General features: G+C 57.0%; 4 protein-coding genes across 4 annotated transcripts; 1 reads left to right on the top strand and 3 right to left on the bottom strand.

Annotated features, from left to right (window-relative positions):
* Positions 1 to 372: 372 nt before the first annotated feature.
* On the bottom strand, positions 373 to 1,770 carry CHGG_06146 (uncharacterized protein; the record flags this gene model as incomplete). The annotated part of the gene is made up of 1 exon (XM_001222240.1): positions 373 to 1,770. The coding sequence occupies one exon, from the start codon at positions 1,768 to 1,770 to the stop codon at positions 373 to 375; it is 1,398 nt and encodes a 465-aa protein (XP_001222241.1).
* Positions 1,771 to 6,817: 5,047 nt separating this feature from the next.
* On the top strand, positions 6,818 to 8,619 carry CHGG_06147 (uncharacterized protein; the record flags this gene model as incomplete). The annotated part of the gene is made up of 5 exons (XM_001222241.1): positions 6,818 to 6,905; positions 6,972 to 7,028; positions 7,180 to 7,245; positions 7,370 to 7,600; positions 7,853 to 8,619. The coding sequence occupies 5 exons, from the start codon at positions 6,818 to 6,820 to the stop codon at positions 8,617 to 8,619; spliced, it is 1,209 nt and encodes a 402-aa protein (XP_001222242.1).
* A 3,237-nt stretch (positions 8,620 to 11,856) lies between these two features.
* Positions 11,857 to 13,152, bottom strand: CHGG_06148 (uncharacterized protein; the record flags this gene model as incomplete). Its single annotated transcript, XM_001222242.1, has 2 exons — positions 11,857 to 12,662; positions 12,747 to 13,152. 2 exons carry the CDS (start codon positions 13,150 to 13,152, stop codon positions 11,857 to 11,859), a joined length of 1,212 nt encoding a protein of 403 aa, XP_001222243.1.
* A 2,451-nt stretch (positions 13,153 to 15,603) lies between these two features.
* Positions 15,604 to 17,276, bottom strand: CHGG_06149 (uncharacterized protein; the record flags this gene model as incomplete). Its single annotated transcript, XM_001222243.1, has 2 exons — positions 15,604 to 16,852; positions 16,927 to 17,276. The coding sequence occupies 2 exons, from the start codon at positions 17,274 to 17,276 to the stop codon at positions 15,604 to 15,606; spliced, it is 1,599 nt and encodes a 532-aa protein (XP_001222244.1).
* Between the last annotated feature and the right edge of the window lie 363 nt (positions 17,277 to 17,639).

Genomic DNA, 17,639 nt, shown 5'->3' on the forward strand with positions numbered 1-17,639 from the left:
AATTGGCCTGGCTAAGTGTCGAGAAGCTTAATTAAGGTGAGCGAAGTTGTTGGAGGCGGTTGTTTAAGTTGGGTCTCTTCAATGAGATTGGGTTGTTTGTTCTTACCCGAGCGTGAAGCCAGTTGGTTGGCGGGGGTCAAAGGCTGAGCGAAACAGGCACAGTCACAGGCACAAGCAGGCAGCACACAGTGGGATGGGAAGGCAGTAATCTCTACGTTGGCAATGACCCTAACCCTGTAGCCCCTTTTAAGTGAGACGACCATATTGATATCCAAAATGATGCAACGCTTGCGCGCTATCCACGGCGCCAGAAGTCCCAACGCATTTCCTTCCATATTACAATCATCACCCTTCACCCCGTCACTCCCATCCCTAGGCTTGCCCCCCCGAAGCCCCTCCGACCTGCCCGGCCTCCCCCCCCTCGGTACTCGCCCCAGCCAGCCCCTTCTTCCTCGCTTCATTCAACGCCTTCAGCTTGGCCGTGCCAATCCCCGCAATCCCGTGCTTCTGGTCATCGCCCAGCCACGGCTTCTTGGAGTCGCCCAGAATGCTGCCAGCCAAAAAGTAGACGACCAGCCCACAGATGATCAAGACAAACGCGATCGGGTACATCCAGTGCACGACATAGCCAAACACGCGGGTGCCGATGATGACGCCCCAGAAGTTGGCCGTCAGCAGGTTGACATCAAAGACGGCGGCGCTGCCCATGCGCAGGACGAGCGGCACCATGCTGTAAAACAGACACAAACACAGCGTGTAGCCCACCAGCCACCCCGCGACGCGGCCGTCCCAGGTCGCGCCCTCAAAGGCGTGGCGGTCAAAGATAGCCGCCTGCACGCCGTTGATGCATACCCCAAACACACCCAAAAACGACAGCACCTCGTAAACCGGCCGCTTGCTGACGAACCACTCCTCAAAGACGTTGCTGACGCCGTACAGGGTGGCACCCAACAGGGCAAACAAATCCCCCTTGAGCATATCCTTCCCCGGCCCGCCATTGCTGCCCGTCAGGTGGTCGCTCGCGAGCAGCAGGCCCATGCCGCCGCAGCAGATCAGGATGCCGGCGACCTGGACCAGGCGGTAGCGGACCTTGAGCAGGAAGAAGGACAGCACGACGACGCAGACGATGGACCAGAAGTTGATGAGCTGGGCCGAGAGGATGTTGGTCGAGTTGTAGGCCAGCACGGTGAAGTAGTTGCCCTCGACGTCGAGGAAGGACAGGATGAAGTACTTCCAGCCGTCGCGCACCGCGATGGAGAGGAGCTTGCGCCAGCCGTGCTGGCGCAGCGTGATGGGCAGCCAGATGAGGGTCAGGAGGGCGTAGTTGAAGAGGGTTTGGAAGGCGGGGATGTTGGTGTTGACGCTGACGAGGAAGCTGGTGAAGGTGTTGGTGGCGGTGATGCAAAGGGAGAGGATCTGGCCGACGGCGATGATGAGCCAGAAGTCTTTGGTTAGGAGGTACGAGTACCACCGGGTTTCGCGGGACTCGAGGTGGGAGAGGCCGGCGGCGACCGCGGCGGCTTCGCCGTCGGTGGTGGAGGATGACGAGACGCGGTCGTCGGCGGTGCCGTAGTTGGCGGCGTCGTCGACGGCTGATTTGGCAAACACGGTCTCGTTGGCCGTGGGCTGGGTTTCGGCTGCCATCTCGTCGTCGGTGGAGTTGACAGACTGATAGCCCTGGGCAGCGGCGGCGGCGGTGGGCGGGGTGAGTTGGAGTGCCGCGAAGATGCGGGCGTGGATGGTCTGCAGGAGTCCGGTTTCACCGAACATCAAGGTTGGATCAGGCCGGGTGTCGATCACATGCAATACCTATGCAATGAAGTTGCAAGGCTGCAGGTTGCAATATGCAAGTGGTGAAAAAAGTTTATAGGTGTTTACACAGGAGCACAAAACAGGTGTGATATGCCGTATGTGTAAGTCTTTCTTACGTCTCCTCTAAGCAAGCGCAAAGACTCAAAGTCGCTTGCCGGTCAGCTACTGCTGTCGGACTCGGCACATCAAGTCGTGCGCCGAGGAAGTGGTAACGCTGATGGGCGCCGATCTCGAACTGAACATCTGCAAGGTGTTGATGGTAAAAGGCAGGGTTCTTCACCAGAACGCGGTGATTGTGGCGTTTTAGTTTGAGGGTTGGAGTGTCGAATCAGGCAGGACGCGCGGGGAAAGGGTCCTTGAGGGCGGGAGAAAGGATGGGAATCCTAGTGTGGCTTCAAAGTTCGGGCAGGTGCGACTGACCGTGATGAGGTGAATGTGAATACGTGCTACACAGTAGTCGCGTGGGAGAGTTCAGCTGAGAGAAAAGTCTGCAATAGCGCGCTGCGGGGATGGAGCCAAGTTGAGAAGCCGCCGAAGCTGCTTGGCATGGAACGGCACGGGGGTCGCTGTGGGGCCGGTTTGGGCGGGTGTGAGCGGGGCACTCCCGGAGGCCCCCTGCCGGTCACCACGGGGGTTGCACGTGGTTCTTCTCCCTCTGCCGGGGACGTTGACCCTGTCCATAAATGCCGTGATGGTCTCGGAGAAGTTGAAATTGAGGTTGCAGTTCACTTGCATAACCCAGATAGCAACGTGGGAGCTCACCGCCCGCCAAATACAGGACCAACAAACACTGGGAGAGCGATGCTGCTGTCTGGGCGTTGCACAAACGCCACTCTGCGCCAACTAGTTACCACCGCGTTGGTTAGCCTTGACCGTTCAGTCATCTTCCCCGGCCTGCGCACACCGAACCCCCGCACTTCCCACATGCATTACGCAAGAACAACCCGCCCACTCAGCGCCTCTTGTTGAGGCAGGGTGGTGGGGGCTGGGAGACTCATGGCTTGGCCGAACCATCATGCTTCAAGACCCGGGGGTGATGTCGCTGGGATACAATGGCTCGCGCATTAAAGGCGGGCGAAACAGCCCTACGGACAAGGGCAAAGACGAGGGAACACGAAGGGAAAAGAGAAGTGGGGGTCGGAAGCCATTAACTTGGCCAACACGAAATTCCAGGTTGTGGGGGGTCAGGATCGGTCCCCAAGCTCTGACGGTCAGTCGGAGATGGCCCGTTGTCTCTGTGACTGTCGTTTTCTTGGGCTCTCGATTCCTCATTGTTGGTCAAAATTCGGGAACCCGGGAGCAAGCGGGTCGGCCCGTCACAAGCTCAGTTGGTACCCCGAAGCATATCCATACAATCCAGTTGTGTTTCCGAAGGACGAGCGAAGGAGCTTAATAACACCACCGCATATTTCAAGTTAGGGACGCCAGCTTCTGGCCAAACTGAGGGTTGGCAGAGTACGAAGTAGCGACGGGCAGTGTCGGCTCAGTCTCTCGCAGTTTTCCATCTGATGAGACTCGGCTAGTTGTTAACTCTCTCTGTACACGAGAGCATGTCTCACGAGCAGGGAAAAGCCTCCCACAGTTAGTGGAAGTGCCGGTCCCAAGTTTTTGGGTTGGGTGTTCTTTGTGTGACAGCTCCTGGATCCGCCTTACGTTCGGGAATCGAGACACTGGGGTCGTGAACCCTATCAAACCCGGGCCAAGTCGAAACGCGAGGAGACAAGTTCGCGCGTCAAAGTGGGGCTTGTGACATGATGCTTGAGGTGCAGCGTGATGGGGAAAAGGGGCGCGATGATTCGGCCATGCTATTCGATGGCCGGCATCTGGGATTGGGTGGCAAGAGAGATCGTGAGAGAACTGCTGCAGGAAGCGCCGCCTTTTCCTGCAATGATGGCCTGCTTCGAACTTGTCAGACACACGGATCGAACGGGTGGGCTAAATGAGGAACATCTGCCCCGCAAGCAGGTGAAGATGAATGTCTGCTTTCGCTTGGGGAAGCAGCAGTGGTTCCAGTGATAGAAGCTCTGTCCCAGCACGCGCCTGTTGTCTCGGGTTTTTAGCGAAGTGAGGCTTCGTTGGTGCCAGAAATGGACTCGGCCCTTTTCGGAGAGGTGATAAGAGAGGGTGGGATGTCGAGGGACTCCGGATTGGTTGACCGAGACCTGTGTTGATGTTTTACAAACTCTTGATTCTCCATGTTTTTGCCGCACATGTCGCGCGCCAACGTGGCCTTGTTGAAGGGTCATGATGTTGGGCGGGATTTCGGGAACTTTCAATGTCGCATGCGGCGCCTCGGCGAAAATGAAGGCGGGGATGGTCCGGGAGGAGCCGACACGCGGCTTTGAGCTCGGGAGACCGAGTTGAGATGAGATGAAAATGCAGTCGGTATACTGTGCATGTAATGAGTCCGGGGAGGCAGAGGAAACGACTTTACCCGCCGGCGATGAGAATCCTTCTAGCGTCGTGTGAGGCCGGCGATACCAGTAACCCAAAGAGCTTCTCCCACAAGCCCGGATATTCAGCCAGTTAGCTGCGTCAGATCATCTCTGCAGGTCACGCCTCGATCTTGAACTTCGGACGACAACCCTTGATTGCTAATGGTCCCGGAGAAGTTCAAGCGGCCCCACAAGAGGGTTCCCGGGTTGAAGCTTGAACCCGCCGAACTGTCCCAGTCCAGTTTCAAAGAGCACGCGGGGTCGGCTGCTGATGATACAGTATGGATGAAACTGCAGAAGGAGAGACACAAGGCTGGATGAATGAACGGGTTCCCGGCAAAGATATCCGGTTCATACTTTACCCACGTGCTCTCGAGTCAGGAGGTCTTAGACGAACAGAAACCACTTGTCGTTTCGGCACTCGCAGCTTGCAAATCAGAGATGCTGACCCTCAAGTAGTTGCAGAGGGAACTGTGCCGGTGGGCGGGTTGGTGTCGCCTGAGATCCCTTGCTGCCCCTCCCACCCCACACCCTTGAACCGCTGGGGTTTCTCAGCCGAGAAGATTCGCATCTGCAGCCTGCAAGGTGGGTTCCCGGCAGAACGCATTTGTCTTCCGAAAAGTGCTTCCAGAAACATTCGGCTTGATATTGGGACTGAGGGCTGGTGTTGGACGATCGAGTCGCTGGGGGCACGATGACGCTAAACCCCCCCTTGTCATCCCCCCTTGCCTCCAACATCCTGGCCGGCCCGAGAAACGCCGTGAGCGGAAATAACCACCTTGATTGTCGCTAGCTGCTTCGTACAGTGGGGGGGCCATTGAAGGTCGTGCTCGTTTTGTCTTGGTCAAGGCCATCCATGCTAGGATGAGAGCGATTTCATCTTCGAAAACGTCGAGTGTGTTCATCTTCAAGGTAGAAAGTGTCGGATGAGGCATTCTATCGGCCGACAAAGGCGTCAACCCCCGTGATCCTCCATTAATCGATCTTTCCAATTACTGCGGCCTCCCGCCACCGGCTTCTCCTATCCAGTGCCGTCTTCCGTCTATGGGCAAACTCAGGACCAATGGTCCCCAGTCAAAGAGGTGTTCCAGGGTATCCACCTCGTCCGCACCGGCCCGCTTGGGTCGAGGTCTCAAGTTTCCCCGATCAGATGGAACAGATGATCATGCAACTGCCGCCTCTTGGTGATGATGGATGCTTGATGTGCTTCTTGTGCGCCACCGCTGCCTCGTCACCTCCATTTGTGGATGATTCCGAGGCGTGAGGTCGCAGATCCCCATCACTGCAGGCTGAATTCCATGGCCAAGAGCGGACAGTTGCTTTGCCGTAACGTCACGGTAAAGCCCGACTTTTTTCAAATTGGCATTCTTGGCTTCAAGTCCCCCAAAATAATTTAGTTGTCTCCCAACACCATTGACGATAGTATTTTATACTTCTTCGTACTTGAGACTTTAGTATCTCGTTGCTGCTATTAATACGCAAGACAGGGGATTTTCTTGAACTGGTAATTTTCCGGCATCCCTGCCGACTCGAGTTCGTGAAAGAGGTGATCCTGGAAAAAGACGGGTCCTTGAACCATCATCGGTTGTACCGCGGACATCCACACCGTCCAACTGGATTCGTAATTCGTGCAGGAGCGCAAGAGAGGCTGCTTTGCAAAATCCTCATTGAAATCCGTGTTGAAAAGTGTAGTTATTTGTTAGGCTGCAAGGCACCTTAGATACTGCCCAAATTGTAGACACCTCGATGGATAAGATGAAGGAAACCAAAGTTGAAAGCTGCCATCTCTTCCTTCCCCTTTCTCAACAGAATGGTCTGCCGTTTTCTCGGCGCTCCATCCACTTGCTGCTACTTTGAGAGCCCTGTGCTGCCGCTCCCGTGGACCTTCCACGAATCGAAAAAGGGATCGCACCTTTTTTTGCAAGAGCGACCTCCACGTTGGCAGATCGACCCACGCCTCCGTCCATTGCGCCGGGCCTAAGAACCTTCATCTCCCCGGTCCTTTCCTTCTGAAGCAACCCTCCACACCTGGCTCGCGACAAGAAAAACCACCTGCGCGTTGAGTTGTGTGCCGAATTTCCTCCCCCTCCCCCCTTTTCCTCTTTTCCTCGGGGCCCTCTTTCGTTGTCAATCAGGATCAGGTTGGAATCTCTTTCAGCGACAAGGAGAGTTGACTTGCGGTGAGTGCGACTCCAAGAACTGCGCACGTTGAGGAGCACCCCCAAATTCCCTTGGCCCTTGGGAAATATTTTTTTTCCCTGATTTGCTGGTGCGCCACTCACAGCTAGCCGACCTCATTTTCGCGCCTTAGCTCCCTTGCCCCCTTTCCACCACGCTCCGAGACTTTAGGCCACGAACCAAGCAAGCGATCGTGCCTGATACATGTCGCTATCGCGTCATCTCAGCGCACTGCCTATCGCTATTCATGCATTGCATTTCGCACATGCTAACTTAATCTGCTGCAGAGCCAGCTCTCGAGCCGGAATTCTCCACGCCGAATCCCATTACAGCGCCGCTGCCGATAATCGCTGCGGCTTTCCGGTCTGCCCACCTCGAGGCCCTCCCTCATCATGTCGGCATACTACGAGTCCTCGCCCCAGTGGCCTTCCTCGGGCCAGTCTGGCTGGGATCACCAGACTCCGCCGCCTGCCCGCTCGGGTTAGTTTTAGGGACTTGACGCATGCGCACAGCGATCCCGGTGGCTAATATCGCTTCCATCCACAGGTGCCAACTCGGCCATCCCCCGCGAGGAGTCCGGCGCCTTCACTCACCAACTTGAGGGTATGTAACGTCCCCTACTCTTTCATCACGCCCCATCCCAGCCGCCGCAGCCGAAATCCCTATCGTGACACTAGTTTGCGGGTGGGCGCAGGATATGGCTAGAAAGAGACGGCGGTGGGGGGATATGCAATGCTGACTATCGGGCTCCCAGAGGTCGATCGTGCCATCGACAACCTTCTCAAGAGCGGAAAGATGTTTGGAAATGCTGGAGGTCGTCGTGAGTTCCTCCCCTACCCCATCCCGGCCCCGCCGGACCATTCCGAGGTTTTTGGTGGGTGTGCCTGGAACCGGGCCGCTGCAGTCGAGCCCGACCCACTGACCCTTGACCTTTTGCACGCTAGAAGGACGTCCGCCCGCCGGCCCCGGTTCCCGTCCCCAGTCCGTGACCGACTTCGGCGATGCGCGCGGCTCGCACACGGGCTCCAACCTACAGAACTTCTACGCCTCCCAGCGCCACCAATCCTCGCGCGGCTCGAACGAGGCGGAACAGATGATGCAGGCCAAGAGGAGAATGGCCGCTCAGCGGGAGCGAGAGCTGCGGAACTACCACCAAGAGCAGCAATACAACCGAAGTAGGCCGTCTTCTACTGTATAGCATCAGTCTTCCTACCAGAGCAAACAAAATCATAGAGCAGTTTCCTGCGCCCCCAGAGCTCAACCCTTCCATTCCCAACTATGTTGCACCACAAGTGCGGTTCGACGCCAAATGGTCCTGTGCTCTGAACGATGTAAAGATGGGGAGCAGCTTTGGGGAATCTTCTGGTGGCTGGGTTACGAGACAATGAATGTCCAAGGATCTAGGCTAACTCGAGCTTTCTTCGTAGCTGTTCTCTCCGACATGCCGTACACCGGCAACAAGCTGGACCGCACCCTAAGCCCCGGCAGCCTGCCCGACGAAGATCGCCGCAAGCTCCTCTCCCATCAGCGTAGTGGTCTATATGGAGAAGGACAGTACTCCGAGGGCGCCGGCTATGCCGATGAAACCGGTGCTCCCCGGACTGGCTTGCCTGGTCCTCAAGGCGGCGCAGCTGGTCTTCGTGGTCATTCCCCGCTGGCCTATGAGTATGGACGTGTGCCCCCTGCTCATATCGATGCTGGCGCTCAGCTCTCGGCGGAAAGCGGACAGGGACCGCAATCCGTCGGGCACAACGAGCAGGCCCGCGCCAACAGCAACTCCAGCCCCCAGTCTAATCCGGGAACCAAGGGCATGTACGATGCACCGGGAGCTCAGCAGTCGAGCCGTACCAGCGTTTCGTCGCCGGGAGGATCTCCGCCGCGGCAGGGCGCTCCGGGCAGCAAGCCTTCGCAGGGCTCGGTTGCTCCCATCGGCACGCGCCCCTCGGTTTCCGGCGCCCCGATCAACCCTGCTCTGACCAAGCGGTCCACTACGCCGCTGCCGTCGCCCCTGAGCCAGGGCTACAACGCATCCGGCAATGACGAAGGCGGCGTTTCCAGCAACGCCGGCCCCACCAAGCCGCCGACTGGGGCCTCGGAGGGCTCGAACGCTAGCCTGTCCGGTTGGGGCGCCCGTCCCAATGGATGGGGCAGCAAGCCTGGTCTTGGCGGTGTCCAGGCCAGCGTATGGGGCTAGGTTTTTCATTTGGGTATATCAGCGACGCCGGTAACAAATGGTAGCGTTTTCGGATACGGAGTCCTGCGAGGTTATATTCATCAGGGCGGCGGAAATCGAGGAAGGCTGCACGGACATCAACAGGGTGGCGCGTGGATAAATGTGAGAAACGGTGTTTGTTTTCTGATTCAGGGATGGGTGGGAGGTTGGCATATTTTCGGAAATGGAACGGAGGCAGCAGGCGCGTGTGTTGGGTCATTCATGCTGCTTACGCACAAAAGAGGCGAGGTATCTGGGGAGGCGAAATGGGAGCGCTGTTGTCTTTGGTCTCTGGCACATTGGCATTCATCGAACTTTCGGCGTCTGGCCTTCCTTCGATACCGACTGGGTGGGGGCGTACACGGCATGGGGTTTCACCCCGGAACTACGACATGGCAAACAGGAACACACCGATATTGTCCGGACCCGCGCGGCATACGCATTGGCATCAGGCCTACGTCGTTTTTTCTACGGGATGTGAAGATTGTTTAACCCCGGGGACGGGTTGGGTGGGCAATTCGGCTTTTTTTCGACTGTGGCTGGGAGGTATGGACGGTCATTTTCTTGAGTTCCGTCGGCTATTAGCATGCAACAACGGCGTGGAACGATGCGCACAAAACGGCTCTCTAGTTTTTCGATCTATTTCTATATTGGGGGCACCGCTACAACAACACCTGCAACCAAACAATCCACATTTTTGCGTTCATTTCGGCTTCGTTAGTATATAGGAAACAATCACGGAATAGGACGGCGACACAACGTTATGGTTGGTGGGGCATTGGCGAGGATGGAATGGAGCAGGTTGTAGTTTTCACGGAGCGGCTGGTGACTGGCGTGTTTATGCGACATAACGAGCCTTGCTCTATCTATCATCGGGGTGGTGTTGGGGGTTTTTCATCTTGAAAGGGGGGAGACAACGGAGACAACGGACGGGGCTTTGTTTTGGTCATCTTCGGGGGGCGTTTGTTTTATTTCCTTTCCCCGAGACACTACACGGCATACAAGGTCCCCTCTTCCCGACACTTCACTATATCTGCACCTTAACTACTCCCGCCCAGCAGCGGGTTATAACCCCTAATACGAATCTCGTCGTCCCTATCACCTGTGGTAGATGGCTGTGCAACCCGTTGGCTTGGGCGGCTTGGCTTGTTTGCTTATGACTGCGCGAACGGCAATATCGTGTGAAATTTGGCCTAGGTAAGGAGAGAGAAACTGAACCCGGATAACATGGTGAGTGGGTTAGGCCATGTCCCGGTTCCCGAGTCTGCCATCCTTTGTTTACATGGCAACCAACCACCAGCTCCCCTGCTACACCAACGGTCTTTCGAACCAGGTTCATGACTTCTAGGGCTCCTCGACCAGTAACGAACCACGTGCCGCGAGCCAAAGAACCTCTCGTTTCGGCCAGCTGACGCCAGTCACCCAGCCAGCGCCCGCGAGAATACCAAACAATGGCTAACAATAGCCTTTGTTCACCGCCGAGGCCGGGGCAGCCACCACGGGCACGGACATATGCACGACCCCAACCATATAACAGCCCCCATTCCCTACAATAGCCCTGCCTCTCCCCCGGGCCACACAGCACCAGCTTCCACAAGGAGACAAACACAACCTACGTACCGGAAACTACCTAGGTACCTACCTACCCGAACGAACCCGTCCCCTTCATACCTACCAGGGAGTTTTGCAACTCTGTAATGATCCCTCCGCTGGTTCACCAACGGAGACCTTGTTACGACTTTTACTTCCTCTAAATGACCGAGTTTGGATAGCTTTCCGGCCCTGAGTGGTCGTTGCCGACCTCTCTAGGCCAGTCCGGAAGCCTCACTGAGCCATTCAATCGGTAGTAGCGACGGGCGGTGTGTACTAAGGGCAGGGACGTAATCAACGCAAGCTGATGACTTGCGCTTACTAGGGATTCCTCGTTGAAGAGCAATAATTGCAATGCTCTATCCTCAGCACGACAGAGTTATTCACCAACAGTCAACCACCAACCAACCAATCAACCCCCTGATACACGACCCCACCCCATATCTGCAACAACAACAGCCTAGCCAAGCCGAGCCACAGCAAATACAAATACATACAAATACGTCTGTCTGTCTCCTGAGCATGCCCTCACCATCACCACCACCACCGCCGCCGTCATCGTCGCCGCCGCTGCTTGCCGAGTCGAACGGAATGGGGCGCTACCCCGGGAAGGGCTTGTGCGATGAGAGCGGACTTGGGTGGCGGGTTGGGAGTGGGGGGGGCGGAGTGAGGAGGGGATGGGGGTGCAGGTTGATAGGGGTGGGGATGGGTGGGGGGAGGAGGGGGGATGGGGAGGGGGGGCGTCGTGGCGAGGGGGCGGTATGTTGCTCGTTGCGGGATGGGGGGGTTGGGTTTTATGGGGGGAGGGTGGGTGGTGAGGAGGGTGGGGATGGCGGGAGTGGGAGTGGGAGTGGGAGTGGGAGTGGGAGTGGGAGTCGGGGTGGGAGCGGTGGCGGTGATGCCGGTTGTTGGGGAGATGGTAGGCCTGGTAGTGGGGACAGTGTAGTGGCCCAATATTGGCGACGATGATGACGATACCAGCCAGGAGCGGCGCCGGTGGGGACGTGGGCCAGGGCTGGGAAAACACCATCAATAATACCTACTCTGGTCGGAGCCACCAAGGAAAGCGGTTTGTTCGGGCACGGCTTGATGAGTTCCAGGAGGACCACAGCAAGGACGGTTACAACGCCTCCCCTTCCGACCTGGCGTCCGGGAAGAGATCGTATCTCGAACACTGGCTCCTCGGCCTCCCTGCGGCCTCTAGTGACTGCCCTTCCGCTAGGAACGTGGGGAGAGGAAGGGAAGGGAGTGAGGAAAGAAAAGGGGTTTATGGAGGAAGAAGAGAACAATGGAAGGAACAAAAGGGGCAGCTAAGGCCTAGGGCCGCCCAAGGGCGAGTTGGGAGATTGTAGGATGCCGGAATGAGTCGGAGTGAAGTAGATACCAGTCTTCATGCTATTCGGCGAATGTGCAAGGGCGTCCCAAATGGGGTAATAAACTTAGCAAACGGCCAGGGGATTGTGGTCACTGATGCGTAGTAAAGAGCAGAATGAGTTCGTAAACATTAAATTGTGAGCTAGGGGACTGGTAGTCCTTCAACAACCATGCCTTGTATAGTAACTATCTTGCTATGGCAAAGCCAGAGAGCAAGGTGGCCAGGCAGGACCGGCACGCAGTTCACACGGTTCTCTACTCGATATACTGCAGTGTGCCGTTGTTGTTTGACAGCCTCTCGTCGAGGATGATGGAACTGCCGACCCATTTTCCGTCACGGAGCAGCTCGCCCTCGAGCCTGCGGCCGCCATCGGCAAGGCGCACGTCCCGTGCCGAGGCCCCGAAGTTACCACCACCGCCGCTGTTGTTGTTGTTGCCGCCAGAGCCGGGAATCTGGAGGTTGGTCCCGGGGTGGATCAGATCGGGGTTGGGGATGTTGTTGATGCGCGCGATCTCCTCGAACGAGGTGTTGTACTTGGCGGCAATGTTACGCAGGGTGTCGCCGGGTTGGACGGTGTAGCTTGATGGCCCGCCGCCGCCGCTGCTCCGGCCGCCTGAAGACCAGCGGAAGCTGCCCCGGTCGTTCTCGATGATCTTGTTCAGGCTGATGCTGGTGCTTTGGTAGGAGCCGTCCAGGCGCTTGCACGAGGCGTGCAGCATGTACTCGCCGTGGGCGTCAAGGCGGGTGTCGCGTGCGGAGCTGCTGAAGTTGCCGGCGTAGCTGACACCGCGATCACGAGACTGGTTGTGGTGTTCATGGCGGGGAGGGGAGTGATTCCGTCCTTCGTGGTGCTGAGGCCGGTGGTGCTCGTTCTTCTTCTCCTCCTCTCTGCGCCTCTTCTCGTCTGCCTCCCTGCGCTTCCTCTCTTCTTCCCTCCGCTTTTCTTCTTCCTCTTCCTTCTTCTTCTTCTCCTTCTCTTCGTCCCGGTTGTCCTTCCAGTCGGACACGCCGTCCTGCAGCTTGTGTCCGGCAAAGGCACCAGCCAAGGCACCGATCACGGCTACCATGAGTCAGCGGCAGGCCCAAACGGAGAGTATGTCTTGGGATAGAGAAAGGGGTCAAGGAAAAGAAAAGCAACACGTACTACTCGTCTTGCTGTGGCCAGTCGCCTTGCCGCCGATCTTGTTGCCTCCCACGGCGCCGGCGATACCACCGCCCAGGGCACCCAACATGCCGCGTTCACCGGCCGGGCCATCTTCCTGAGGGCCGTTGTTGGAGTCCCGCTGGTGGTGCTGCTGATTCTGGCCGTATCCTTGCTGTCCGTAACCTTGCTGCTGCTGGTGCTGGGGCGCTCCGGCGTAGTAGGAAGCTGCCTCCCCTTGGCCTTGGTTATAACCTTGACCTTGGTTACCATAACCTTGACCTTGGTTACCATAACCCTGGTTTTGGTTATAACCTTGGTTTTGGTTATACGGCGGGGGGTTCCCCTGGGGATAACCTCCCCCCTGGTAGCCGCCTTGGGAGTAGTTGTTGTTATCGTATTGTGTCATGTTGGATGGTGGATGGCGTGGAGGAAGGAAGGTGTTGTTGGTGTGTAACAGTAGAAGAAGGTTATGGACCAAGATCAACGCCGGCATGGCGGATCTGGCCAGACTCCTTTATATACGCATGGCCGGCATCTCCGAATGGGGTCATCTGGAGAACCTTTGTGGCTTTGCAGCTTTGTTTGCTTGTACGGGCCTAAAAGCACCCCGCACTCGGCTGGGCATTACCGCAGCTTGAGTCGGGTAACGGCGTTGGGTTCCACTGACGGCCCACTTGGGCACATCCAAGCCACCTTGGGTGCTTGGGTAGACCCTTCGTGCTTCAGATCGCTCGCGATGGTGGATACCGCCGCGCGTATCAAGGCTTAAGTTCAAACCACCAGGCCTTGGCCTGCCGCGTTATCCGCCCCTTGGTTGACGGCGAGCCCGGTTGCCGGAGCAGGGAGGGAAGCCTGAAGGAAAAGGGGGTCGATCTGATCTTCGGGCGCAGTTCCCCACGAATGAGATTTGGAGCAGTGAATCATTATGCTGCTTCCTGCTATGTGGTGGGCTTTCTGGCGATCTTGCTGTTGCCATATGGTATCATTGGTGATGGCGCTGGGATGTCCCCTCCAAGACAAACTCACCGCCCTTTCACGGCATGAGCCACAATAGCTGCATCCACTATAATTCCAAGGCGCTGATAGGGCATGATGCGTGAAGCCGAGAGGCACGAAGATGGGAGCTGAGAAAGAAGGTTTCAGATGTGAAGCCACCGAGAGGACAAGCTTAGAAGAGCAAGACTCATGAGGGCGCGGCAAACCGCGGCTAAGGAATTGGGAAGAAAGGATTACTTCAAGCACTGGAGGATCTAGTTAGAGATGCCAATAAGTGAGAATATGGGGCACAAAGGTAGAAGAAAAGAGATCGGTGTGCCTTAAGAAGGCACTCTGGTTGGGTTGGGTTGACTTACTTGGATGCGTGAAGAAACAAAAGGGGCAGTGCGGTGATTGGGAACATGCCGTCCTCGTTCCTTCTTCCAAGGCAAGGAAATTGGCATCATCTGAGTACGTTTATCTTATGGTAGACTATTTGAAAGGAATCCATGGACCTCATTGGAACAAACACCGTCCCGGAGTTCCGGAGTCCAGAAGACGGCCCCACTCCGTCGCCCGGGGTTAAGTAAACAAATGACACCGCTGTTAAAGAGATATCATGGGGCCCGAGCATAAACCAGTCTCACACTCTTCACGTGTCGGAGCTACTCTCGCGCAGATACACGGCACATCAGAGATCCCATCACAGGACAACTTATTTGAGGCCACCAAATGCGCCCTCACCGGTTGCCTCAACCTCTCATCGGCACCACCGCCCCAACGCCCAGCCTTGAACGAGGCAGCCGCGACACATACAACGAGTGGTACAGTAATAAGTCGGCCCGGCCAAACCGTTGTTGGGTCTACCCTACCACACGATACCACTTACCGCATAGAGGAAACGCTACGCCTCCCTAAAAAAAACACCGATAAGTCGGACCCCGCTCCGTGCAGTTGGCACTAACACGAGGCGAGACGGATCCTATCAGCACTCAAAACACACTCCCGCCGGCAAACCCCGGCATAGCCCATATTCCAAACGACAAGCAGCTCGGCGCTGAGTCAATATGTAGAAGAGTCCCAACCAACAACTAACTACCATCCGCCCAGCCGTGCTAGTTGCTCACCTCACAGGCAGCTTCATGCCCGAGCCGCTTCCCTTTAACGCACCCCCTACCTCCACACTCCACACTCCACACTACACTCTACACCACACCACAGGCAACGCCCCATCCATCCATCCCCATCACCCTCCACCTCCACCTCCCACCTCTAACCTCCGACCTCCAGCCCCAGCCCCAGCCCAGGCCCGTGCCGCCCGCAACCCCATGACAAGGCATGGAAAGGCCGGGTATCGATCCGCCGCCTCGCCGCGCCCGCCCGCCCGCCGTGCCGCCTCGTCAAAACCCGTGTGTGGATCCCATGCAATGCGGCCCAGCAGCCGGCTGCTAGAACCAACCCGTCGGAACAACCAACAACGACCAACGACTTCATCTTACGCTCCCGAGTCTCGAGCCCAAACATGTTATGATGTTGTTGGTGATGGAATGAGATGGGATGGGATGGGATGGGCATATTCCGTAATATCCGATTGGATGCGGGCTTTTTGAGAATGCTCACGTTGGACCGTGGGCCGTGGGTCGTGGGATGTGGTTGTTCGCTGTGCTCCCTGCCTAATTTCTGTTGTGTATCTTTAATGATCGAGCAATCACCTTCTCAAATGAGCTCCGCTGCAAGCAAGGGTACATTGTTATTGTGCACGGCGAGAAAGTCAGCATAACTTCGATATACACATTAGATGTCATCATTATGTATCGTAAGAAAGCAAGTCATGAAAAGCACCGCCCAACCTGTGCCATCGCCCCTTAATAACCCCCTGCCATCACACCAACGCCCCGACGACAACCTGTACAACCGTCACAATAACCATCACAACTGACAGCCGGCCGGCCTGTCCATCCCCCTTGACGACGGCGGCAGCTTCCCCGATCGAGGTCGAGGTCTTCATTTCCTCGGCCGAGGCCAAGGCGGTGGTCGTCGTCGTCGGCGGAGTATAGTTGGGGTCAGTATTGTGGTACGAGTACGTGAAATAGTCATTGCAGTTCGTGTAGCAGGTGTAAGTGCCGTGGAAGACGGTCCACTGGACGCGCTGGCCATGGGCGTAGAGGAGATCGTGGTTGACGTCCCAGACGGCGGTGGTGGTGCCGTACTCGGCCCCCTGGCGCTTCTTCTTGTCCCACACGCGGGCGTCGCTGTACAGACCCATAGTGACGGTGTGGTCGCGGAGCTGCGACACGCTCGACGCCACGCACATCGGCACCACGTAGATGAACACATTCTGCCCACGAGTCTGCGTAGTGGCGACCTCGGTGTGGCGAAAGGAAATTCTGTCGCCAAACGCAGACGGGCAGCACGCCTTGCTGGTTGCGTAGACGTCGTACGGGGTTGAGTTTTTGTCGTCATAGTCCGGCAGGCCGTAGGGCCGGGTCGTGGTCTCCGATGCCGCTGTGTACCCCACTGGGCAGGCCGAGTAGAAGGCGGGCGTGCCGCTGACAACGGTGGAGGGGCCGGGCTGGTAGCAGGCCGTATCAGACGGGTCAGGGTCACCGGCGGCCGTGTAGGTGCACTGCAGCCACGGAGGGCTGGCGAGGGATATATTGTCCTGGAGATAGCAGCTCGCCGAGACAATCCAGAAATTGGAATCCGAGAGGCAGGACGGCGAGGGGGTGAACTGGGTGACCACGGGCGAGGGAGGTGGGATATAGGATTTGGTCGGGGCGAAGGTCGGGGCGGAGGTCGGAACCAGGCGCGTCCTCGATGGGCTGGGCCTTGACTGCGGGCAGCGGTAGCCGAAGCAGGTCGAGGTTGTGCCAGCCTCCTCGTTCAAATAGAGGTACTGGACGACCTTGGCTGGCTCCGCTGCAATGAAGCCCTGCTCGTAATCCCATGCCACCTCGGTTGTTGATAGTGGCGAGGCAGAAAGGGTCACAGTTACCACCTGGCCCGATAAGGCGCCGATGGACGTGGCCTTGCATTGGTTTGTGGTCCCGAAAGTTCCTGGATAGGTGGTGCCGTCGACGACAAAAGGGAAAGCGGTGGGGGTGCCATCGGGAGCCTTGAAGTCATAGGCGCTGTATCCGTCAGTTATCACCGCGCATATGGCTGGAGAGCCCCGGGTTCCACCATCCTCTATTCAGGTACTCACGTCGGACAGCAGGTTGTCTCAATGATGGTGACGCCATCAACCCATGGTCTTGTATCTGTGGCAGCACCCGTCATGCCCACGGGACAATCACTGTATGCGGTGTTTCCAGTCGCATATATGTTATACTGGTAACACGCGCTGTGAGCCGCATCTTTGGTGACGGCGGGCGGAGGGCCCAATCGGGGGAAGTCGCACTCGGAAAGCTTGACGGCCTCAGTTGGCCGAGGGTCGAATGGGGGGTAGTATGTGCCGCACCCATAAGTCACCTCCGGGAGCCATAGATTGGACGATGTAAAGCATGTCGGATCCGGGGTGAAGATAGTTGTGACGGAGTCGCTATATCTAGCCATGGCGATTGAGGTGATGATCAGAGTGTCCTCATTAGTTGGCAGAGTTTGGGTGGAGTGAAGATGGATGATACTTGCACCGGAAGAAGCGAGAGAGGATAAAATACCTAGGTATCAACACAATCCCATCGCTTAAGGGCGGGGCCACGAACTATTGCCCTAGGCACACTTCCAGGCGTTTACAGGTCGGCTCGCTTGAGATGGAGGTCGTGTTGGTTGCTGGGGGATGGAAAGAATCGCTTGGCATGCACGCTATTGAACTGCCATTGGCTTGTTTCCGGCACAGGACGTCGCTTCCGTTCTTGAAAATTGCCATCGTTCCATCCTACCCTTGTTTTTTGAAGAAAACGAGGGCGGGAAGGTACG

This window comes from Chaetomium globosum, genomic scaffold (assembly GCF_000143365.1).
Source record: "Chaetomium globosum CBS 148.51 scaffold_3 genomic scaffold, whole genome shotgun sequence".
NCBI lineage: Eukaryota > Fungi > Ascomycota > Sordariomycetes > Sordariales > Chaetomiaceae > Chaetomium > Chaetomium globosum.